Source organism: Desarmillaria tabescens (genome assembly GCF_030435595.1).
Source record: "Desarmillaria tabescens strain CCBAS 213 chromosome Unknown EV420scaffold_24, whole genome shotgun sequence".
NCBI classification, from domain to species: domain Eukaryota; kingdom Fungi; phylum Basidiomycota; class Agaricomycetes; order Agaricales; family Physalacriaceae; genus Desarmillaria; species Desarmillaria tabescens.
The window spans coordinates 464,052-486,501 of NW_026848323.1; the positions used below are offsets into that span (position 1 = coordinate 464,052).

At 47.9% G+C, this 22,450-nt stretch overlaps 8 protein-coding genes across 8 annotated transcripts; 5 read left to right on the forward strand and 3 right to left on the reverse strand.

Moving 5' to 3' along the window:
- Nucleotides 1-1,209: 1,209 nt before the first annotated feature.
- On the forward strand, nt 1,210-3,440 carry EV420DRAFT_1272281 (Alpha/Beta hydrolase protein; the record flags this gene model as incomplete). Its single annotated transcript, XM_060467688.1, has 11 exons — nt 1,210-1,332; nt 1,394-1,613; nt 1,673-1,934; nt 1,993-2,035; nt 2,094-2,151; nt 2,201-2,723; nt 2,778-2,812; nt 2,868-2,921; nt 2,975-2,996; nt 3,049-3,109; nt 3,165-3,440. 11 exons carry the CDS (start codon nt 1,210-1,212, stop codon nt 3,438-3,440), a joined length of 1,677 nt encoding a protein of 558 aa, XP_060329250.1.
- Nucleotides 3,441-3,560: 120 nt separating this feature from the next.
- Nucleotides 3,561-5,339, reverse strand: EV420DRAFT_557942 (Alpha/Beta hydrolase protein). The gene is made up of 10 exons (XM_060482578.1): nt 5,109-5,339; nt 4,953-5,053; nt 4,743-4,894; nt 4,607-4,691; nt 4,325-4,555; nt 4,196-4,274; nt 4,126-4,148; nt 3,986-4,069; nt 3,855-3,929; nt 3,561-3,797 (listed from the first exon to the last, which is right to left on the reverse strand). The coding sequence occupies exons 1-10, from the start codon at nt 5,302-5,304 to the stop codon at nt 3,681-3,683; spliced, it is 1,143 nt and encodes a 380-aa protein (XP_060329251.1). The 5' UTR covers nt 5,305-5,339; the 3' UTR covers nt 3,561-3,680.
- A 1,109-nt stretch (nt 5,340-6,448) lies between these two features.
- On the reverse strand, nt 6,449-7,885 carry EV420DRAFT_1552952 (malate dehydrogenase). Its single transcript, XM_060473531.1, has 6 exons — nt 7,562-7,885; nt 7,423-7,506; nt 7,365-7,370; nt 7,289-7,312; nt 6,685-7,233; nt 6,449-6,630 (listed from the first exon to the last, which is right to left on the reverse strand). The coding sequence occupies exons 1-6, from the start codon at nt 7,790-7,792 to the stop codon at nt 6,508-6,510; spliced, it is 1,017 nt and encodes a 338-aa protein (XP_060329252.1). The 5' UTR covers nt 7,793-7,885; the 3' UTR covers nt 6,449-6,507.
- A 51-nt stretch (nt 7,886-7,936) lies between these two features.
- EV420DRAFT_1644525 (cyclin-like protein) lies at nt 7,937-9,262 on the forward strand (the record flags this gene model as incomplete). Its single annotated transcript, XM_060477659.1, has 4 exons — nt 7,937-7,968; nt 8,017-8,126; nt 8,175-8,384; nt 8,433-9,262. 4 exons carry the CDS (start codon nt 7,937-7,939, stop codon nt 9,260-9,262), a joined length of 1,182 nt encoding a protein of 393 aa, XP_060329253.1.
- Nucleotides 9,263-9,423: 161 nt separating this feature from the next.
- On the forward strand, nt 9,424-12,504 carry EV420DRAFT_558350 (cytochrome P450 monooxygenase pc-3). Its single transcript, XM_060482580.1, has 16 exons — nt 9,424-9,890; nt 9,945-10,015; nt 10,068-10,097; nt 10,155-10,181; nt 10,241-10,250; nt 10,310-10,369; nt 10,433-10,445; nt 10,498-11,018; nt 11,067-11,122; nt 11,184-11,340; nt 11,394-11,418; nt 11,476-11,490; nt 11,546-11,620; nt 11,671-11,842; nt 11,889-12,068; nt 12,130-12,504. Exons 1-16 carry the CDS (start codon nt 9,584-9,586, stop codon nt 12,178-12,180), a joined length of 1,770 nt encoding a protein of 589 aa, XP_060329254.1. The 5' UTR covers nt 9,424-9,583; the 3' UTR covers nt 12,181-12,504.
- A 1,596-nt stretch (nt 12,505-14,100) lies between these two features.
- EV420DRAFT_558423 (laccase lcc5) lies at nt 14,101-17,096 on the forward strand. The gene is made up of 20 exons (XM_060482581.1): nt 14,101-14,499; nt 14,553-14,621; nt 14,672-14,819; nt 14,873-14,959; nt 15,024-15,084; nt 15,137-15,172; nt 15,225-15,281; nt 15,336-15,404; nt 15,455-15,522; nt 15,574-15,593; nt 15,653-15,683; nt 15,736-15,881; nt 15,942-15,959; nt 16,014-16,070; nt 16,121-16,303; nt 16,360-16,380; nt 16,439-16,587; nt 16,639-16,662; nt 16,711-16,772; nt 16,828-17,096. The coding sequence occupies exons 1-20, from the start codon at nt 14,209-14,211 to the stop codon at nt 16,881-16,883; spliced, it is 1,653 nt and encodes a 550-aa protein (XP_060329255.1). The 5' UTR covers nt 14,101-14,208; the 3' UTR covers nt 16,884-17,096.
- Nucleotides 17,097-17,218: 122 nt separating this feature from the next.
- Nucleotides 17,219-18,893, forward strand: EV420DRAFT_1552970 (uncharacterized protein). The gene is made up of 3 exons (XM_060473532.1): nt 17,219-17,945; nt 17,994-18,705; nt 18,760-18,893. Exons 1-2 carry the CDS (start codon nt 17,627-17,629, stop codon nt 18,422-18,424), a joined length of 750 nt encoding a protein of 249 aa, XP_060329256.1. The 5' UTR covers nt 17,219-17,626; the 3' UTR covers nt 18,425-18,705; nt 18,760-18,893.
- A 1,376-nt stretch (nt 18,894-20,269) lies between these two features.
- Nucleotides 20,270-21,283, reverse strand: EV420DRAFT_1552982 (uncharacterized protein). The gene has a single exon (XM_060473533.1). It carries the CDS (start codon nt 21,264-21,266, stop codon nt 20,394-20,396), a length of 873 nt encoding a protein of 290 aa, XP_060329257.1. The 5' UTR covers nt 21,267-21,283; the 3' UTR covers nt 20,270-20,393.
- Nucleotides 21,284-22,450: the final 1,167 nt, after the last annotated feature.

Genomic DNA, 22,450 nt, shown 5'->3' on the forward strand with positions numbered 1-22,450 from the left:
TAGACCTCACGTATCAAGTACGAGATTTCTAAAAGTTTGTGAAAGTGATCTCACTGCGAGTGTGATTACTAACAATGCTTGGTACTGAGGATTAGAAGACTGTCGGAATATGCTGAATAATGACTCACTGTAGTAAGCGTTAGCCGAAAGAACCGGTATATCTTTATGAATGACTAGGAAGTCGGTATTAAGCATGATGGCGTGTTAACGATTTTCGTCTGTCATTTCTGTTCTCTTCAAACGCTGTCTGTAGTTCTTCTGTATAGCGTCTCCTCCAGCAAACGCTCGACATAGTGGAATCAGTTAAGCTAAGATGCTCAGTGATTTCTTTACCGAATGGTAAGCGACTGTTTCAAACCGGACGAAATCCTGGGAAAATGGGTGGACAACAGACCAAATTCTGATCAAGGCTTTCGGTCATAGCAAAATGAGTCGAGATTCCCTTTGATAGTAAAACCGACACATTTTGCTGTGGTCAAAAGCCTGGGTCGAAATATTATCTGTGTTCCAATTGTTTCCCGGCCCTTGCATTTTGACCGGCATTGCTGTCACCTGCCAGGAGTGCGATACCCTTACCCCCTTTGCCGGATTTTAGCCTTCCCCTTGGGGCTCAAGCGCGAAGCGCTCAGGTCTGAGGCCTAGGTTCTTGCTCCGCGGCGAAGAAGAAAAAGAGAGAAATCGGACCACGTAATCATGCACGACAAAAGTTAACCGGACCGACCGACCGACCAACCGACCAACCGACGGCCAATTTCTTTGCCTCACATCATTCACCAAGTTTTCGCGGAGTCCAAGGCCCTGGTCGTAGCAAGTGTAATGATTTTCCTAGTGAGAAGTCTGAAATAGAGCTCACTTTTAATTATTCTAGTGCTTGAAGCTCTTCACCGAGCTGATACATATGCATAGAATATTGGTACAAGTTCAGGGACAGCACGACGTCGGCAAATACGTTGTCGTTACCTTCATGCCACATGGTGTTACTCCACACGCCCTATATTTAAAAGAGAAAAGCTAAGAATACACCACAGTTCTCTTCACTCAATACCAACCGCGACTGACATCGAATCTCCCGGGCATACATTCCTTTCAAGAGGACTGCGACTGCCACAATGATGAAAATCTCCAGTCGTGGCCTTCTTTTGTGCATTTTTTCGATTTGTACATTCGCCTCAACTCTAGCTCAAGACTCCCAAACGTTTGCGTGGTTGGATGTATGTAAATACCTATTTCTTTTCTTCAGACAGTTTACATGAGCGCTTTCCCCAGCTTCCAGCGAGCGACAGTTTGGAATGGGTGGATTGTTACACTGGTTTTCAGTGCACAAATCTAAAGGTGAAGCACATCTTGGATCGTCATATCCATTGCTTCTCACTTCATGTCAAATGACACGCAGGTTCCTCTCAATTACTCCAGTCCGGATAATGAGACGATTGTTCTCGCTATCATTCAATACCCTTCGCCCCTTCCCGTGAACTCTACCGACTACAAAGGTCCACTCTTATTCAACCCCGGCGGACCTGGTGGAAGTGGCGTTGATTACGTGCTAGAGGCAGGTGCCCAATATTCGCAGATGTTTCAGGATCAGTATGACATTGTCGGCTTTGATCCCCGTGGTACGCGTCATTTTCCCACCAATTTCTCCGCCAATTGAATAATTGAATTGGAACTCCAGGTGTCGCGCGGTCTACACGTGTATCTTTCTACGAAACGGGTGCCGAGCGCGCTTTGTGGGATTATAACATCTTGGTTGAGCTTCTGGGTCGCCCGGATGGTATTGAAAACGCTTGGGCGCAGGCTATCATTACTGGCCAGTTGGCTGGTGAACGAGATAATAACGGGTTATTGGCACATATCAATACCGATCAGACTGCCCGTGATATGCTAAAAATCACTGAAGCATACGGACAAGAAAAGCTGCAATATTGGGGTTTCTCGTACGTTTCATCAGGTTCTCTGAATAATCACAATGATTAATCCCTTTGAACTGCGCAGTTACGGCACTATATTGGGTGCGACCTTCGCTGCTATGTTTCCTGTAAGTGGAAGATTCTACATCTGATGTCTGGTCTGACTCGGAGAAAAATATTCAATAGGACAAGATTGAACGAATGGTTCTGGATGGCGTCGTTGACACAGAAAACTATTATGCCAGTCAGTCATTTGAATAGAAAGAAGTAACTCGTCAACTGACTATGTTTAGCGTTATGGTCTGACAACTTGACGGATTCTAACAAGACTTTGCAGGCGTTCTTCGACGGATGCTATCAAGCTGGTCCCGACGGGTGTCCTTTCTACGATTCGAGTCCTGATGCAATAAAGCAGAACCTCGACAATCTCTATGATACCATTCGTGCTAGACCGCTTCCGGTTCGTTTGCCTACAGCCTATGGCGTAGTCGACTACGCACGGCTGCGTTACGCGGTCTTCTCCTCTCTATACATACCACAGAGTATATACTGGACTCTGGCAAAAGGACTGTCAGAGTTGGCCCAAGGAAATGGAGAGGGCATCCTCAACTTGACCGCCCATACCCCATTCGAATGCTCCTGTGACGATCCTTCCGCATTGCTCACAAGCTCTGTACAAGACTCCATGATCGCCGTTATATGCAACGACGGCTTACCCGTGCCTAGGGACGTGGAATCCGCAGAAGCGTATTATGCAAATCTTTCTGCTCAGTTTGAATGGGCGAGTATCTGGACTGGTGTTAGAATCGGATGCGCGTACGTTCCCGTATATCTACTGCCTTCTTTTCGCTGACCGCACTATTCCACCAGAGGATGGCCAGATTATCCGAAAACCAATTTCCGAGGTGATGACTTACCGGCGCATTCGCAAAACAGACGCTTACATTCTTCAACTGGCAGGTCCATTCACGGGTAATACAAGCTATCCCATCTTATTCGTCGGTAACACAGCGGGTGAGTGTCATAGCAAACGTCCCATCGGGATACCTTACCAATAGTAATAACAGATCCCGTCGCGCCTCTCGCTGCGTAAGCAATAAATATCCCAGATAATCTATCCAACTCACCTATCCATTCCTAGTGCCAAAAAGGTGGCTTCCGGTTTCGACGGCTCTGTCGTCCTAACCCAGGATTCACCAGGGGTGCGTGGTATAATATATTCATCGGTGTCCTACTCCTAATGCCTCAGTAACGTAGCACTGCTCGATCTCTGCCAACTCGCCCTGCACACAGGGCTACATCAGAGACTACTTCATCAACGGGACGCTCCCGGAATTAGACACCGTATGCCCCATCGTCGGTACCTTGTTTGACAACACAACTACCTCTGGTTGGTTGAAACGAGACCTTTCCGGGTTGGATTCGGAAGAGCAATTTTTGGAGGCGGTCAGACGAATAAGCTATTCGGCCAAGATACCAACGACACCTTTGTCTCTCGTCCCAAATTCTGGTTGCGCTTCCGCGGGACACTAAATGGACATCCACAGACATTTTGTTACCCCAACAAATATTTTTGCAGTCTGTTGAAGTGACTGGACACTCTTTACTATCAGGACATTAGATCATTTGAATTCCAATTGCGTTCCATCCGTTTCGAATGCATATATAAAATAGCAGATAGAGAATATGTACACAGAATGACAGAGGTATAGTAGTGTGGTACATGTCGAGGTCGGTTCCTTCCTTTTCATCCATCCATAATACACAGAACAATTACAGCTCATCCTCAGCACGGCTCGAGCGGCCAAAGTTAGCTTCCAGCCAGTTCTTCAAGGCAGCATTAAATGGTCCCGGATTTTCCATTTGTATCCAGTGCGAACCTTCCACCGTCTATATAGAAATCCGTTAGTTTAGTCGCAATCAACCGCAAATCATGACATCACTCACTGCGGTCGTTAGACGTGGTAAGAAGCTTTCGGATTGGAGCAGTTCCGCGGCTTTGACCCAGTCGGCTACAGGATCCTGGGGAGGCAGGCGATCAGACAGTGGGCCAAACAGCTTCTAAACAGGTGGCATACATGTGTGGGGTAAATGGCCAAGACAGGCTGCGGCAGCGTGTGATTGCCCTGCTCGTTGGCAAACTTCCACGTTCCATGTCGGTTCTGCGAAACGTTAATCATTGAAGAAAGGTATTGAAGATGGCGGATATATCACTTACTCCCGTGGTGTAGAACTGGAGAGCTGTAGAACATTTATTTGATGACGATCAACTTGGACGAAATTCTTACTGTTTTTGAAGCCCTGGTGGCTAAATTCCTCAACGAGATAATCCTCCTCCTCAGGCGATAGAAACGGAATAGGCGGGATCTATTGTATTGTAAATTTAAGTCCGGCTTCAGAAGCATGGTACGTCTCGCCTCCTCATAATCGCTCCACGCCCCTAGGAACGTTTCAGAACTCTTCAAAAACTCATCAGGGGGCGGGCTCGACTTGGCACGGAGTGTCGCCCGAAGAGATCTGCGAATATCCTTGTCCAGTTCCTTGACAGCATCAGGCGTTTGTAAACCGAAGAAGAGCTGATACGTCAGTTTAGGAAACACGGTCGTGAGATCTTTGATAGGAACGAAGGGCCCAGCGGAAGGAATATACTACGAAGATATTAGTGTCAGAACGAAGCAGAGAATACAGGCGCGACTGACTGGAACGACGGCCCCAATAACTCCTTGGAAAATATCTGGGCGGAGTCTTCCCGCTTCGTAGCAGAGTACGGAGCCCCAATCATGCCTATGGCTGATCAGTTATCCGATAGTGCGGTCGAGGCTATAGAGGCTTTACCCTAAGCAGATAGCGGTATCCACTTTGGCGTGCTCTAGTATACATGCAAGGTCACCGACGTGGTCGAACATCGTTCCAGAGGTTTGCACGTCTTCAGGGTGTGAAGAACGCCCGAATCCACGCAAGTCGGGCACAATCAAGCGATAATCATGCTAAGAAATGATCATGTTAGAGTGTCGGTAAAATCGCTTAGCTAGGAAAGGTGTTCACTTCAAGCGCCTGTATTTGATACGCCCAGGTGCTCCAGATACTGGGCCAACCGTGAACGAGTATTATCGCTGTTTTGGCGGTAGGGTTGATATCGACGTAGCCTGCGTCGAGAGAATGGTTGAGTGCTGTAGAGATGGGTTACGACAGAAGACCCACTAAGCTCAATGTCGACAACTGCATGGTCGGCGTCCCGCTTTACGGCTTTACATGCCGCTGTAGTTCTAGTATATGTGGTAGGGTCGAATCTTGAAGAAACACCGGAAAGCAAGCAACCGCCTAGAAACAAAAATGTTGAGAAACAAAACTGAGGACGCATAGCAAGAAACGTGGAAAAGATCAGAGAGGATTTCATACATTTATACCTATTTTATATGGGCGGTACCTTTTAGATGATGATCATGTTCCGCTTTTGAATATCTACGATGTGTTATTTTTAAACTGATCGGAGCCGGAATCGGCACCAAGCTGGCAGTACGGAAAGACTAACAATGTTTACACTCCGACAGCGCGACTCAGTCACGGCTAAATGGCTTGCTCGGCCCGAGCACTGACAGTACATGGGCCTTTCATTCCAAGTTCCAACAAAGTTCAGTAACCGGAGAAACAATTAGTCCACTCAAGGCTTCAGTGTATGCGTATTTCCCTTCACTTCATTTCCAGAGCCGGGAGGTTCGAATACCGGACACATACATGTGCAACTTGAGAATATCGTATACTTCAGAGGCAAATGATTGGAAGCCGGTTTGTACGCCGTTTGTTCGACAGCCAGTGATGAAAAGACGAATTCCCCCTGGTTCCGATCGGATCTTGCGAGTGGATCGTTCGTGTACGGAAGGAGCGGGAGGTCCAATTGAGGCAGGGAAGCTCAGATATACAAAGCCGATACGAATGGAAAATCCGTTTCATGCGACCTTCTCCTTTCGCTGGCAGGAAGGCTAGGCCATCTCGGAAATGAGCGCCGGGACTGACTTGAAAGGCAGCTAATGTCAATGCATATATCACCGGCGGTGAATAGAATAGATAGCTACTAGGACGACCTGCCGGTTCTCTCCTACAATAAGCGATGCCAGTCCTGACAGGCCTTTTTGATCGTGATAACATAAACCAAGGTCGATATGACCACTTGGCTCTACTATACACCGAAACGAAATCAACAACTGACAGTTAACAGAGACTAGAATGCATTCTTGTTGACTCTACTCTGGGGCGAAAGCTGAGCGACATACCACCGACCCATCCAGGGGAGGATGGAACTTCTTTTCTACCCGGATTCTAGCTGCGATCTCCTTCTGTGACAAAGGTCAACGTCTGACGTTCCGCACTATATGCAAATAGGCAGTGAATTGCAGGCGATACTTCCCTCGAAAATACAAAGCAGTTGACGCCGTCACACCCACGATCATGATCAGAGAAGTTCGTTCGTGGCTTGGGCGTGTTCTCGCATCAGCAGCTGTGCAACTTTTCAACAGTCATCAGTCGGTTATCAGGTTTTCCGATTAAGATGAAAAAATCTGTTTTAATGTCGAAGTCTACATGTCCTGCTGTACGTATACTTCTAAGCGACGAAAGCCTTGCCCTTCTCGATGTTCTTTTTGAGGTCAGGCAAGCAAGCGGCAAGTAGTTTCTCTTCTTCTGGGGACAGAGGGCCAATGGGGTGGATCTTCTCAACACCGTTGGGCTAAATGGGCTAGGTATTAGCAAACAGAACTACAGATCAATATGTTGAACTTACGCCAAGTTCGACGTTAGAAGAGAAGAAGTCAATTCCCTCGCTCTCGAACAGAGGGCTCTTGACGAAGGTAGGCGTAACGACACCCTTTTCGCCGCTCAGGCCACGGAGGAGAGCATCCGTGAACTTAGCACCGGCGTAGGCCATGGACAGGGTAGCGCTTCCAGCACCATCTTTAGCCTTAACGACTTCATCACCACCGAATTGGATCCGGTGCACGAGCTTCTCGTAAACTTCGCCCTTGATGGCCTTGCCATAGGTCGACTGTGAGAGGAGAGGAACGATAGTGGGACCGCTGTGACCACCGACGACAGTGATGACCGAGTCGGATGGCTTGACGCCCGCGATACCAGCTGTGAACCGAGCGGCACGAACGACGTCAAGGGTGGTAACACCGAAGACGTGGGCGGGGTCAAAGACACCCAGTTTTTCCAAGGTTTTGGCAACGATGGGGACGGTGGAGTTGACAGGGTTGGAAATGACGAGGATGTGAGCCTTGGGGGAAACACGTCCAACTGCTGTCGCAAGGTCACGGACGATAGAGGCATTGGTCTGCGGAATGTATAATCTAGTCACGAGAGTACTGAGAAAGAAAGGAAAAACATACGTTGAACAAATCGTCACGGGTCATCTTAGGGTGGTGTTAGAGCGGTAAATGGAGAAAACATATTATCGCGACTTACGCCAGGCTAAAGGGTCCGGTCAGCCAGCATTCAATGGACAGTAAAAGGATGAACTGACCTTCCGAGGTACACCGGCGGGAATAACGACAACTTCAACGCCATCCAGGGCCTCGTCCAACTTGTCTGCCTCGTAGCCTTTGACCTGCAGAAGATAGTCAGTCGTGACGCGACACGGCAGCAAGTAGACGGGTGCCTACCTCACTGGGAGTGTCGACATGGCTGACATCTGCAGCTACACCAGGAGCGCCACGAATATCATACAAGTTGAGGGAAGAAACCAAAGGATTGCTCTTCAGGAGAAGAGACAAAGGCTGCCCAATGCCTCCACCAGCTCCGAGAACAGCGACCTTGGTATGACGGGCCGAAGACGAGGAAAATTGGCGAGTAGACGGCGTCGCCAGGGCACGAGCAGCAGTTCGGGCAAACATTCTGGGAGGGATGATGATGGTAAAAGACCAGGAGGGTGGAAGAAAATCTCGACTCTCGGGAAGGATACGTCACGAGCACCGGGTGCGGAGGGGTCCGGGATTCCGTTATTTCATTTCTTCCCACCATCGTCATCGCCGACCGCAATGGCAACCGACTTTTGGGCCAGTTCCCACTAGTGAGGCCGCCCTTTCACGACTGTCGTGCTCGTTATCTCATTCTGCAGCAAAAGATGGATTACCGACCGGGCGACCCTCAAGCACGCGAGGGCTGAGGACCTTCAGTATGTCGACGACCCGGAGCATCTTGAATTTCTGGATATCTATTTCGCGAACGGTGCGTGTTTCGGCATCTAATGTGGCACGGGGGCTCACGAGGACTCAGCCATCGCGAAATTGGGCAGAAAATTGCAGCTACGGCAGAGGGCCATCGCGACTGCGACTGTCTTCTTCCGGCGCTTCTATCTCAAGAATGCCTACTGTGAAACAGATCCATTCCTTGTTATCGCTGCATGCTGTTACGTTGCCGCAAAGGCTGAAGAATCCCCCGTGCATATCAAGAATGTCGTTGCAGAGTCGCGCACCTTGTTCAGTCGTAAGATTCTTCTATGTTTTCGAGTACGTTGTGTTCACGGTTCTGCAGACCACTACAATATGAAACATTTCCCATCCGACAATTCCAAGCTTGGCGAGATGGAGTTTTATCTAGTTGATGATCTAGAATGTGACTTGACAGTGTTCCATCCGTATCGCACCCTCTTGGCACTTTGCAAGAAAGAGTCGAGCACCGATGAGGACGATGAGACAGAGGCAGGGGAGCTCGGTGTTGGAGTCAGCACTGACGAAGGTCAACGATACTGGGGTTCAAGTGAGGACAAGCTCGAAATGTCCGAAGCGGCATTGCAAATGGCTTGGCATATCATCAATGATACGTACCGAGGATCTCTCTGTCTGCTTTACCCTCCACACCTAATTGCCATCGCTGCCATTTATCTGACGCAAGTGTTTCACCAGCCCTCGCGGGATAATCTCTCGACCCTGCTCCAGCCTCCTAGTTCATCAGCTCCACACCCGCGTCGGTCGTCCCGAAATGCAACCGAATCAAAAAAACACCAGGATCCCGTCACATTCCTCGCTGAATTGAATGTTTCGCTTCCATTGATTGCCACAATTTCCCAGGAGATCATCGCACTCTATGCTCTATGGGACCGTTACAAAGACGATAGCCTCCCTGATGCGTCTGCCTCTTCGCGCCAGTCACCACTGAGTGCAGCGAGCGGAAGCGCGAGCAGAAGCAGGAGCAGTGGGACTCCGCAGTCTGAGGCTGCGGATGACAACCGTATCACGCCGGCTTTTTTGTCAAATTTGCTGATGAAGATGAGGGAAAATCGCTTGACGGACCTGGCGCATCCACCTACTGGGAGACCAGTCGCGGTAAACAAGATGCTGGAGAGGACCCAAGCAGCCGGCTAGTCCACCCTCCCCGCCCTAGCCTGCCCGGGGCCCCCGCATCTAGTACACCCCCATAGAGCAACTCCCGTGCCTTCGTCGTGTAAGTGTAATCTAAACCGTTTCAGAAATTCAAAATGGACTAATAAATGCTCTATGTTCGGTGCCTACAGGTAGTTTGCATGTAGTGTCATGGTACTATACATTCTTGCAAGTCTTGGAGTCTTTGAAAGCAACCTTGGCTCCATGTGAAATGCATTGGGGCTGCCTCGTGTTGAATATTCATTTATCTGCAACATACTTAAAGGGAAGCGTCCGCTGGTAAGAGCCACAACATTCGTTGCGATGGCCAACCTCCCACCAGGTATCGTTTACCTCGCTCAGCGTCTACCTTACTTTTGCTTTCCTCTCGGGGTGGTATATGCCCTTTTGACCGTCTTTGAAGTCGCGTTGCCGAGATGGGCCCGCTTCATCTGTTATGCGCTGAGCTTCCCGCTGAGCCTTATGATTCAGGTCCAGTGCACGGATTTTATTAACAACCGTGCCGCGAAGAAACATGGGGCCGTTATACCTCCAAGGACTGGTGACCCAAGCCTAGGCGGTGTATTATCGCTGTTGGCTACAATCAAAGCATTCAAATCAGGATATCCTGGTGAGCTATTTTTCTCCATTTGTTAACAAATTTGATCTAATACATTCAATGAAGGAGATGGGCTGAGCGATATTTTCAGTCGTGTTGGGAACACTATTAACATGAGAATTCTCTTCAAGGATCGGGTTAGTAGATCTACAAACTTGGGCTGTGTATCTTCTAAAAGTCCGATTATAGATCTTCACGACAGAGCCAGAGTATATAAAGGTACTTTTTGATTGCGGTATTTTTGGTGTTTGATGTGTGATACCATGTTTTCATTAGGCGGTCCTCGCTACGCAGTTTGATGAAGTATGTTCCTTGTGCCAACAATAGCTTGTCTTAATTGACTGACTGACATCTGTGCCTAGTTCGAGAAAGGTCTGCGGCACCGAATGTACAGCCAAGAAGCGCCTGATCTAAACCTGTTTCTATTCCAGGAGCTACACTTTGCGATAACTTTCATTCATTGTTAGGAACTGGCGTTTTCGCCTCCGACGGTAAGCGCAGTTACGTTGTAACCTATACAGCCTCATGATTAATTTGCACTCGATTTCCTTTAGGTGATATGTGGAAGTAAGCCGTGCCCCTCTAGCCACACAGAGTACTAACCGTCCGTCCCGGACAGGTTCCATCGATCTATGACGCGACCGTTCTTCAGCAGGGACAGAATCAGTCATTTTGATATCTTCGACAGACACGCTGATGATGCGCTCAAACTTATGAAGGCACGCTTCAGGCAAGGGCATCCCGTTGATTTCCAGGATCTCGTGGGCCGATTCACGCTTGATTCGGCTACGGAATTTTTGTTCGGCAAGGATGTGCGGTCTCTTTCTGCGTCCTTGCCGTATCCTTTCTTTGCGCCGTTATCTCAGTCTGACTCAGAGTCCGCGAGTAATGAGTTCGCGCGTGCATTTGGAGAGGCGCAGCTAGAGACTGCGCTTCGTACGCGATTCGCGGGTTATTGGCCGCTTTTCGAGTTTTGGACCGATAGGACAAAAGCGAAGATGATCACTGTGAGAAAGTTTTTGGATCCTATACTCGCGAAGGCGGCAGAAAGTGCAGGTAAAAGGCCGATTGGTAAGGGAAAAACGAGGGAAGTGCAAGAGGGTGAAACTTTATTGGATCATCTGGTTTGTTACACAGACGGTAAGCTTTCCGTTTCATGGAATGATGCGAGGCTAACCTGCGAGCTAGACCAGAATGTTCTAAGGGATGAGATAATGAATCTTGGTGTAGCCGGCCGGGATACTGTTAGTACCTTTTGTGTGGTCTGTCCGTTCAGCGCCTCCTCTGATGTCCATGCGCTCGTAGACTGCCGCCACTTTGACGTTTGTTGTGTACATGCTTTCCCAGCATCCTGATGTCCTTCGTCGTCTTCGCAACGAGATCCTTGAAAGGGTAGGCATGACGAACCGACCTACCTACAACGATTTTCGGGACATGAAGTACCTCCGTGCTGTGATCAATGGTGCGTGAGAATTGCGTGGAGTGGATCAGAAATAATGACGACCCGTTTGACAGAAACGCTGCGGTTGTACCCACCGGTGTAAGCGAATCCCACGTTTGATTGACGACTTGGTGCTGAACTGAAATCTGCTTCCAGACCGTTAAATGCTAGGCAAGCTTTGACAGTTGTTTTGCCTCCTTTTGTGAGCTGAAACTGATTATTACAGGGCTTGCAAAAATGGTGCCGTTTGGCGCTCTAAGACTCCCGGCGGCCAGGACTATTACATCCCTCCAAAAGCGAGGTGCGTTTAAAGGCTACATTCCTGCCGCTCTTTGGCCTGATGACTGGTAGAATTGTGTACAGCGTCTTTTTAATGCACCGTCGCGAGGACCTTTGGGGTCCTGACGCACAATTGTTTGATCCGGACCGATTCCTCGACGATAGAATGCAAAGATACCTAACTGGAAATCCGTTTATTTTTCTGCCATTCAATGCAGGCCCCCGCATATGTCTAGGCCAACAAGTATGCGCCGTCGTAATTCTCTCAACCATTTCTGATTATGTTATAGTTTGCCTACCATGAAGTATCATTCTTCCTCGTGCGACTACTCCAGAGTTTCTCCGAGATCAGGTTGAACACCGAAGCGCAGCCTGCAGAATGCCGGCCGCCGCAAAGTTGGAAGGAAGAGAGCAGTATCAAGGCGAGAGAGAAGGTCATGCTCAAGACCCACCTGACGCTCTACAGTTATGTGAGTTCTATCTTGTGTCTCCCCCGAGATTTGATTCCTGGCATGTTGAATACTTCCTCAGGGAGGTTTATGGATCGATATGAAGGAGGCCAGCGCTGTTGAGGAGGTTTAAACGAACCTGAGTCTTTTATGTATTGAGCGGGTACTCACAATTTTGAAATCCTTCCTGGACCCCCAGTAATGGTGCTTCGGAGCGGGCCGACATCCTGAGAGTCTACTGCGCCGCAATGGCACTGGTGACTACAGCATAATCCACTCGTCCGAGATGCATCGCAAATGAAGCTTTGAAGCTTAAAGTCAAAAATATCTCCGCAGCTAGGGCCTCTGTGAAAAGCTTTGGCGCAGTGGGCTCAACTGAAGATTATCGGACACTTCCATCGAATTACTTCAGTGTCGTATTCATCAGCGGAACTTTACCTTGTTCTGAGGGATATTTGCGGCCGCCACCATTACATGCAGGACCCAGGGTCGTCACGATACCTTTCCTGAATTCCGGTATGTGTCGTAACGCGATGAATGATGTCGAGGAATGCTTGTAAGCTGACGTTCATTCATTTTCATGACGCAAACTAGTAACCACTCCAGGCAGTTCGAACTAGCGCCGGCAACTTGAGGGGCATACTGAGTGATGTAAGTCTAGTGTCTAGTGTCACGACTGAAAAAGGTTGACGGTTATCGCGTCTGTGTGCTCATATTCAGACCCACAGCTGAGGATGGATGGTCTGCGATCTTTACATAATTTACGAGTCTGGACCAATGACCAAGCGCCCATTTGCTCACAACGATCCTCGGCAACTTGTCTACTCTTCACGACTACTTCAACGAAGCGATTTCCACAACCAATGTCGCACGCTCGACCCGGCTTCCTGGCTTCAGAGTCTCGGTGAGTGAATACCGCTTACTGTTTCGAGATGAGTGAGTATCACTTGGTGTTTCGAGAAAAATAGTGAGCTTCTGCGGTTATTTTTTTATGCTACGATAATACTTCCACATTCTCACTCCACCGAGATCTAGATTCTACATTCAAGGAAGGATTCACACAGCTGCGCTTTCCCGTTTTCATAATGGGTGGCAGTCACCCAGAATTTAGAACGGCGCCGTTTTTTTCGCTGGCATCGGAAGAACGGTCTTGATCTGCATTACTCTTCCGGTATTGGACTTCCGTCCTCCAATTCGTATTGTGCGTATCGACCACATTGACATGGTTTGAAGGATAACGGCTGTCGTATATTGCTAAATTCCTTATCAGTCTGAGCCGAACTTCGGATCTCTAAATGAGTATACTACAACTATATAGATGCTTCTTTCCACTCTGCACGTACGTGAACCACTTGTGCGATCAATGGATCAGGATTGACTGGGGCTCAATGTAGTACTGAGTCCAACCTCTGCACGAACAACTTGCAATCTTTTCAGCTAGGAACCTGTGCAGATCTCTGCAAGCGGCGGCTGATGGTTTGCCCAAAGAGTTCTGATGTGGTCGTTAGAACATATACGGAGGTTTGGTAAAAAAAAATTCAGCGTCTACGCGTCTAACATAGCTCCGGCTGCGTGCATTTCTATAATTATACTCAAACATCTAGTCACTCGAGAGCGCGACTTACGCCTGCGCAGCACTTAGATCGAACAATTATCGGAGTCTCAAAGCGGCGCTCCCCTTCGATCTTACAAGAATGCGCTCACCGGTATCTACTCAGGTACTACACTGTTGAGACAGCCCTGAGTGAGCTGCTTGCTTCTTCAGTAGCTAAGGGCTTTCAATTTATGTTCTCCTTATGGACCTTCAGCGAAGCTATAGGAGAAGCGCAGTTCTCCGCGTCTTGGATAGCATACGTACACCTTAGCTATACATCCGACGCCACCTTTGGGGTACTGTCCATTCATGACAATTCTCAGGGAATAAATTGTATGCGCAGCATTTTGGCCGCTCTGTTACTCCTTTGATGCTCACTTAAGCGGTGTCATTTTCACAGGGTGCTATCAGATCTGATCAAGTTTTGTATCATGAAATTATCTACCGGTTCCCCAGCGAAGCGCGTCTTCTTTTGCCATATGGTGTACCTTTCCCTGCCATCAGACAAAGCCGTCTAGGTCTTCCGACGTTCGCCTTCCGTGTTCTTCAACAAATTGCACTGCACGAATGTCGGCATCCGTGTCGCTGTATAAAACAGAGGAAGAGTTTCCCTTCATTTCATTATCAAGATTTGTGTGTTATAGTCGCACTCAGTCTACTCTCCTTCTTTTCTCGACTATGCGTCAATCCTTTTTAACATTTCTTACTGTGGCTTTATATGTGGTCACGACGAGCGCGACGATCAGCGCTTCTGGTGACCTTGTCATTTCTAACGTCGACGTCGCTCCGGATGGTTACAATCGCACTGCTGCCGTGGCGGGAGGATCGGTTGTTGGAGAGCTAATTACTGCAACTACAGTTGGCAACGTTCAAATCCGCCCTCGCTCCTCTTCTAATGCTTGCACTTTCAGGGAGACACGCTTCAAATCAATGTGGTCAACAATTTGGACAATGATAATATTCTTCAAAGCACTACGATTGTATGTCTTCTGCAGCCTTACTCCAACATTTTTTGACGCGCGCCTGGTAGCATTGGCACGGACTCTTTACAACGGACACGAACTGGGCGGACGGCGTTGCCTTTGTATCGCAATGTCCTATTGCCAAAGGAAATTCGTTTCTGTACAGTGTTCCGACAAGCGGTCAAGCCGGTACATTTTGGTATCACTCTCATCTGGGTGAGTCCCTCTAATCCTATCAGAAAGAAACTGCGAGCCTGACTTGGTATCAGCTACGCAGTATTGTGACGGTATTCGTGGCCCCCTCATCATCTACGACGACGATGATCCTAACGCATCGTTGTACGATGTTGACGATGGTCAGTCAATCTGCAGCCATTCGAGTGTGTATGGTTAATTGACATTGTGCATGAAACATTCCAGAGTCTACTGTCCTTAGTCTGTTTGATTGGTATCACTCCTTCGCGGAGACGTTGACTCTCCCGTACGTTTCGGTTGCTCTCCTTCGCTTTGGTGTGGTATTCAGCAGTCTTCAGTACCCCTGATTCGAGTCTTTTCAACGGAATGGGAATGTAAGTGTATCGTTTAAGTTACTCATGTACATCTTTAACGAAGTACGACTAGTTGGTATGAAAATGCAACTGGTGATCTTGCAGTGGTCACAGTGGATTCTGGTACACGGTATGCTTTGATCATTGTAACAACTTTCTTTTCCTCTCTGATGACTTCTATCAGATACCGGTTCCGTTTGATTAACATGGCTTGTGATGCGAACTTCGTCTTCCAAATCGAGGGGCATGACATGCGAGTCTAATTTTCCCAGGGCATGATGGTTGTTACTGACTTTCGGTTAGGACCGTAATCGAAGTTGATGGTATTAATCATGAAGCATACACAGTTGATGAGATTCAGATATTTGCCGGTCCGCTGTCTTCTCTAATATTGCAACAGAGGCTAATTTTAACGTATGCAGGTCAACGATATTCGTTCATTGTAAGCTGTGTTTTCAAATCAAGAAGCCGACGCGACATGACTTATCTTCTTATTCGCAGCTGACAGCAAATCAGACTGTCGACAATTATTGTATGAACTGAATATCTTCAATAGCTACTTACTAATCGATTCTGCTCTCCAGGGATTCGATTCAACCCTGATGTGGGAACCACGGGATTTACAGATAACATCAACTCGGCTATTTTGCGCTATAACGGAGCCAACGAGACGAACCCCGCAGATGCTGATGTTACAAGCACGAACGCTCTTGACGAGGCTAATCTTGTTGTATGTACCTCTCCCTCGACCCTCAGCTAGATGAAAGGCTCATACCAATCCGAATAATAGCCGCTAGACCCTGGAGTGGTCAGTTTTCTGCTGGCTGGGCTCACCTGCAGGTTCATCTGACACGATTTTTAGCCGGGTACTGCTACCGCTGGAGGTGTCGATGATGCAATCAACTTGGCTGTGGCATTCGTATGTTGCTCGATGGTATCTTCAGAACAGCACTCAAATTCACTCCGCAGACAACCGATTTCTTATTTACCGTCAACGGCGAAGCATACACACCACCAACCATACCTGTGTTGCTACAAATCTTGAGCGGTGCTGAAGACGTATCAAGCCTTCTCCCTAGTGGCTCGATCTATTACCTACCAAAGAACGCGAGCGTTGAGCTCTCAGTTCCTGCTGGTGTTGCTGGGGGACCAGTGAGTTTTAAACATGCATCATGCAGAGAATTCAAAAAAGCTTACTGTAAACCTAGCATCCCCTCCATCTTCACGGTGTAAGATACATTTTTTGAGTGACACTTAGCAGATCTCTGATGGTTCATATGTTGACAGCATAGCTTCGATGTCGTCCGTGTTGCAGGAAGTGACACGTACAACTACGATAATCCTGTTCGTCGCGACGTTGTCAGCCTTGGTGTAGCTGGAGATAATGTCACGATTCGCTGGACGACTGACAACCCCGGACCATGGATCCTTCATTGGTATGTCGCTGAATCTCGATGGTCTATTTTGTACTGATCTATCGTTCCCAGTCACATTGACTGGCACTTGGAACTGTAAGTTCACATCCAGTTTGCAATGAATCAGACTCATAAGGAATCCAGTGGTTTCGCCATCGTCTTTGCAGAAGATACCGGTGACTGGAATTCGACTGAGTCTCCATCCAGTTCGTGACTTTCTTTTATGGATTCAATCCCTATTAACAAGCCTCGTTTCAACAGCTGCATGGGATGACCTCTGTCCCATCTACGATGCACTTGATTCGTCGGATTTATAATTAAACTGTCCTAAGCTTTATCTAAGGACTATCATTGTAATAACTAACATTCGTTTCTTTTTAAATTCGCCTACGTTATGACTATGTTGCCGGACTTTCCTTTACTTCAACTTTACCTACAGGGTAGATTATTTATTGACTATTCTGTGAAAGCATGATGGCATTACCTCGTGTTTCCGATATTATAAAGTCTACATCATATCTATCTTTGAAATCCTTACAAACGTTTCCGAAATCTCCAAGTCATCCAACAAATTTTGTCAGATCAGCACCGCCACTTGCCCTGGTTTGATACTTGACTACCTTCCTTTACTCCCCTCCTTCCTTCTTAGTGATCCTCGTTCTGAAACATCGCCCACCAAAGCCCTCATGGATTCTTTCGGGTCTACCTACGACAGTTATGAATGGCATTACTCAATGTCTTTGAGCGACAGTTAGAGACAATTTCTCGGACAGCCTTAGTAATTGTACCCGAACGTCCTGGTCAATCGCTCGGCGCGTCTTAGAAATCGTGGATAAATGGAGTCGATCTTTCAGTTTCCACGGTTCTTCGACTTCTTCGTTCGTCATCCTGCGGCGAGACCGTTCAGGTGACTGCCGCACTACACAGCACGCCACCTTTCCGTGAAATTGCGTACTTATGTGGGTGCGCCCTTTGTCAGCCTACACAGTAGTAATACGCACGCCCGGGAGTATATAACCGCTGCTCTTTTGTGTAACGATTTTCAGTATAGCCCATCATCATGTCTTCTGGTGTAACCGCCGACCTCTTTTTCATGCAGCCGCCTGCTAACGGCGAACGAGCATACACTGCGATCAATGCTCAGTCTCCTGGAAAGCGAGATAGGAATTACTCCCTCGAAAAAAAGGCCATACACATCGAGAATTATAGGGAAAAGCAGGATCCTATAACTCTTGACACTGCCGGGTTCCAGCTCATCTCCGATCGACCTACTCAGTTTATCAAGGACGGAGAGGTGCAGGTTGAGGGTTACTACGAGGAGAGTATCGCAGCTATCAAGGAGTCGACGGGAGCGAGCAGAGTCGTTCTATTCGACCATAGTAAGTTCATGCCACCATTTACCATATGTCGTTAATCAATATTATCAGCAATACGCAGACGTCGTCTGGAAGAAACTGAAGACACCCCAGAGAAGCGACAGCCAGTTGCCAGTACGCATGTCGACCAGACCCCCAAGTCAGCCGCTACGCGTGTACATCGTCACCTTCCACCAGAGGACGTCCCAAAACTGCTGTCTAAGCGGTTCCAGATCATCAATCTTTGGCGACCCATTCAGAATCCAGCTATCGATTGGCCTCTAGCTCTATGCCATTTCGCCAGCGTTGATCCAGAGAAAGATGTCGAGCCGGTGACTTTGAAATATCCTCACATGGACGGGGAGACCTATGGTATTAAATACAATGAGCGTCAGAAGTGGGGGTATTTCAAGGACGTCCGACCTGACGAGTTTGTTCTCATCAAATGGTTCGTTCCCTGTCTTCACGACGAAACAAGTCCCACTAATATCCTTGAATGCTAGTTTTGATTCTGTTCGAGACGGAAGCGTAGCCCTCTTCACACCCCATACGGGCTTTGCGGACCCGACGACCCCTGAAGGGACGCCGCTCAGACAATCAATTGAACTCAGGGCTTTGGTATTCTATGACTGAGTTGTAAACATAAGTACTTCACCATTATGTTCGTCTTGTAGTTCTAAGTCTTCGTCAGTCAATCAGAATATAGCTTCTCTTAATAACAAAACATGGACGTGATCTTTTAAATTCGTATCTGCTAGGGAAGGCACAGGAGAGTTTCTCGAAGGCACTGAAAGAGTTGCAGCATTGTCGACGAAAACCGTATTCATCTTAGACGTAGGGGGTTCATTAGCATCGGCAAAACGTCCTGCAAGTTCGGCGGAGAAGACTACTTCGAATTTGAATTCAACGGTGATTCGCGAATGTCGAACAGCAGAAATGAGAAGCAGGTAGGACAGTCTTCCGCTGGGAGAAATCAGATTTCCCAGATAGATAGCGTCGGGGATACCGGTACTATCGGGAGGCAATTAGAAGCTAGTTGAAACTACGGAGAAGAATGTTTTGAAAAAAGGTCAGATGGCCCGCAGACTTCGTCGGAACAACCATCGGCGAAAGACAGATAGGCCATTGCGGTTATGACCATGCTACCGTTCCACGGACATCGGGCGGTACTTGCTTGGCGCTTGCTAGGCTGTTATATTCGACCACACGGCTGCAGTCATTAGAAAATTAAAGTTCACCTGTCGCAGCAGAAAAGAACATCAGAGCAAGGCCTTGGAAAAGCGAGAACAAGAGAAACGAACGAGTTGATGTCGTGAAACGCCACAGACGCGTGATGCCGGTTGAATTCAATCTGATACCGCAGTCTGACCAGTGCAAAGTGCCATTTTAGTTGGAGCATCCGAGTCGCACGTGTACCGAGTTCCATGGGATGGGGCGCAGGCGAAAAGTCTATTCGCTGAAGCTACAAGTGAAATTTTACCAAAAATGATCCACATTTGCCGGGACCAGTAATGGACATCACATGAGGTGCTGACGTTCTCATAGTCGACGAGGTCCGATCGTCATATATGTAAGACTAAGCTTTTCAGTTCAGAAGCATACATTGTCCGTTTCGAGAGGGTGACAACAAATCTCTATAGTCTTCGGCGATTGACCAACCCTGGATGTGTGGCTCCAGGTGATTAGAGAATCGCAGGTTTTCGCATCCCGGTTCGTGAAATGTCCCCAAGGACTTCCAGAGCTGAGGTAAGCTTGGGGGTTGACGCAAAAATAGAACTGAGAGAGAATACTCGTATTAGTGATAATGCAATTAAAAGACGAAACGTTGCGTTCTACACTTTGGTACAGCCTATAGGCTTCCGCTGATTTATAATACAGGCGGGCTAACCAGGCATACTGAGAAGAGTCAACAGTAGTTGTCACTGGCGAAAAAAATGATGTCTCAGCTGTCAAGACCTATAAGTGTCCTCTTACCAAGTTCCAAACGAGTTCGGATATAAGGATGGTCCTCTTCAAAGACCTCCATAATAGTCTGTTTGTGCTCGAGGTACCAGGAATCGAAATGGGTCCCTACAAGTTCTCTGGAAAATGCTCGTCCTACAGCGAGACAGAGCGATTGATACGGGTCACATTCTGCAGGAATGCTATACACTCTGATTCCATTAGTAGCAAGAAAGTATCAAGAACCAGAGAATACGAACGATCTCAAGTCAATCCAAGCCCCCAGTAAAGTTCCAATGTCGGATAATGCATCTTCACCATATTCACGGTCCCAGTCCGGGAAGGAAGAAAAATTCGGGTCGCAGACTAGCTTCGTCACCCCTCCTGCAAGGAGAGAGGGGATAGATTTGATTCGCTCGTCTGTCGATGACGCGGGATCAATGCCATTGAATAGTATCACAAACTTCCTGGTAAGCGGATCGATGTAACCAACAGAGCCCTACCGGAATGGTCTGCTCGAACATTGGAATATCAGGTTGCCGCTGAAAATCTATTACACTTAATGATTAATATGAATGACAGAGAGACCAGTGGGAGCCGACCATGATACGGCCTGTATAACCAAAATGACCTGTCTCCAAACATGACGTGGAGCGCGTAGTCGTTTCCTACATCCTGAAACGGAATATCGTACCTCTTGCATACGACAGAGGTCTGGGAGGAAGCGGAAACCGAGGTTTCGTCGAGATCGGTGGTCAACGAAACAAGATGTCGCCATTCGTCGCGAGGCGCTATCAGGCGCTTCACTATCGCGGGTATAGCACCCATGACAGTCAGATGGCTCACTCGCCGGTCGACGGCTAATCTTTCACAAACGCAGTGAAACGTAAAACTCTCTTTCCGGAAACTTCGAGGCACCCAACGACGATAGTGATAGACAATTGTCAGGTGAGTAATTTGAGGGGGGATCCAGAAACTGGGAGTATGGAGCTGGAGATCGTCAAGATAGTTAACATAGATATGAGTTGCACTTCGAGGTCGATTCGGGTCGCAGAATATCCTTCGAAGCGCTGACTCTACTCTCTTGTTGGCCTCGACGGTGGCTCCGCAAGTCATGTACCATATTAATAATTGTGGCATGACCACGTACTCCACTGTAAATGTTATAGTACGACAGAGCATCGGGTTAGAAATAATATGCATCGACCTGACGGTATACAAATGTGCTTTGTCGAAGGAGAAAGGGATCCAGGCATGCACGGAATTGACGTCCTTGAAGATGGCCGACCACTGTTTGGAAATCAAGTTACAAGTCCGGTAAACATTGATCCTCTCTTCAGTGGTAAATGGATATGCCCAGAGTTCTGCGAGAATAAAGGAGACGAGCTCGACGGGAGGTGCCATGGTGGAAGGTTGCCAAGCATCGGTTTGTGTTCAGTTCGGGTGTTCGGATGGTCCGGGCCGCAGATACGTCGCGACGCGTATTTGGGTTCAAAGATAGGGTTGTTTTATCCGACCATAGTAAGTTCATGCCACTATTTTGACATTTCGATAACTAATAGAAAGACAGACAGATCTCTGCGATTGAGCTCATGCTGCCGTTCCTCGGACATCGAGCGGTACTTACTGGGACCAGAGGATCACAGTTCGGTGTGAAGGGTTGGCAAAGTTCGCCTATCAGAGCAGGACCTTGAAAAGCGTTTAGTATTGTATAGGACTGGGAAATTTCGGAATGGTCTGACATTATAGGTTCAAGAATAGGCCAGTCGTCGCCGAGTGGAACACACAAAACAAGAAAACAGTAAAGAGTTTGTGAAAGAGGTAAGTGCGTCCTTGACAGATCCCGGACTCTCAATGGTATTTCCTGGTCATCGGGTAGATATAGCCACAAATCCGACAGCAATGACTTCTTCAAACATTGGGATATTAGGGTTGGTGATTGTCTTTGAAACAGGTCAAGTCATTAGTGCCCAAAGAAGGAGATCCATGCAACATACCTAAAGATGATTTGTAGAACCTATCCACCCGGTTGTCTGGAACCCCAAAAATAGCACGATGCAGCAAGTCGAACTCTATAGCCTCGTATCGGCCCTGGCAGTTTGCCAACAGATGGCACACAATGACAGTGACGAAAAACTTGTTTGTCTACTATCCAGTCAACTATACATCCAAGAACGAACGTGGTAGAAGATTATCAGCTGCGTGATTTGTGGGGCAATCGCAAATTTGGGGACGTGCACGCGAGAGTTGTCCAGATAGCCGACATAGATATGATTTCTGGGCCCGTAAGGTGCATTAGGGCTACATAATAGCTTTCGAAGTAGGGACTCTGTCCCCCTGTTGGCTCTGATAGAAGGGCTCGTACCCGGTACCAGAACACGCTGGCAGCGTGGTCACGTAGTCCAAATTAAACGTTAGAGTGCAGCAAATAGTCGGATTCGAAATTCATGTCGAGGACAGTGGGACCCTGTATAACTGTTCTCCGTTGTACGAAAAGGGTATCCAGAAGTGCATTTGAGTTCACTTGATAACGCCCGACCATTCTCTAGATTCGAGCTGCAAGTCGCGAAAGTTTTGATGTGTTTTCT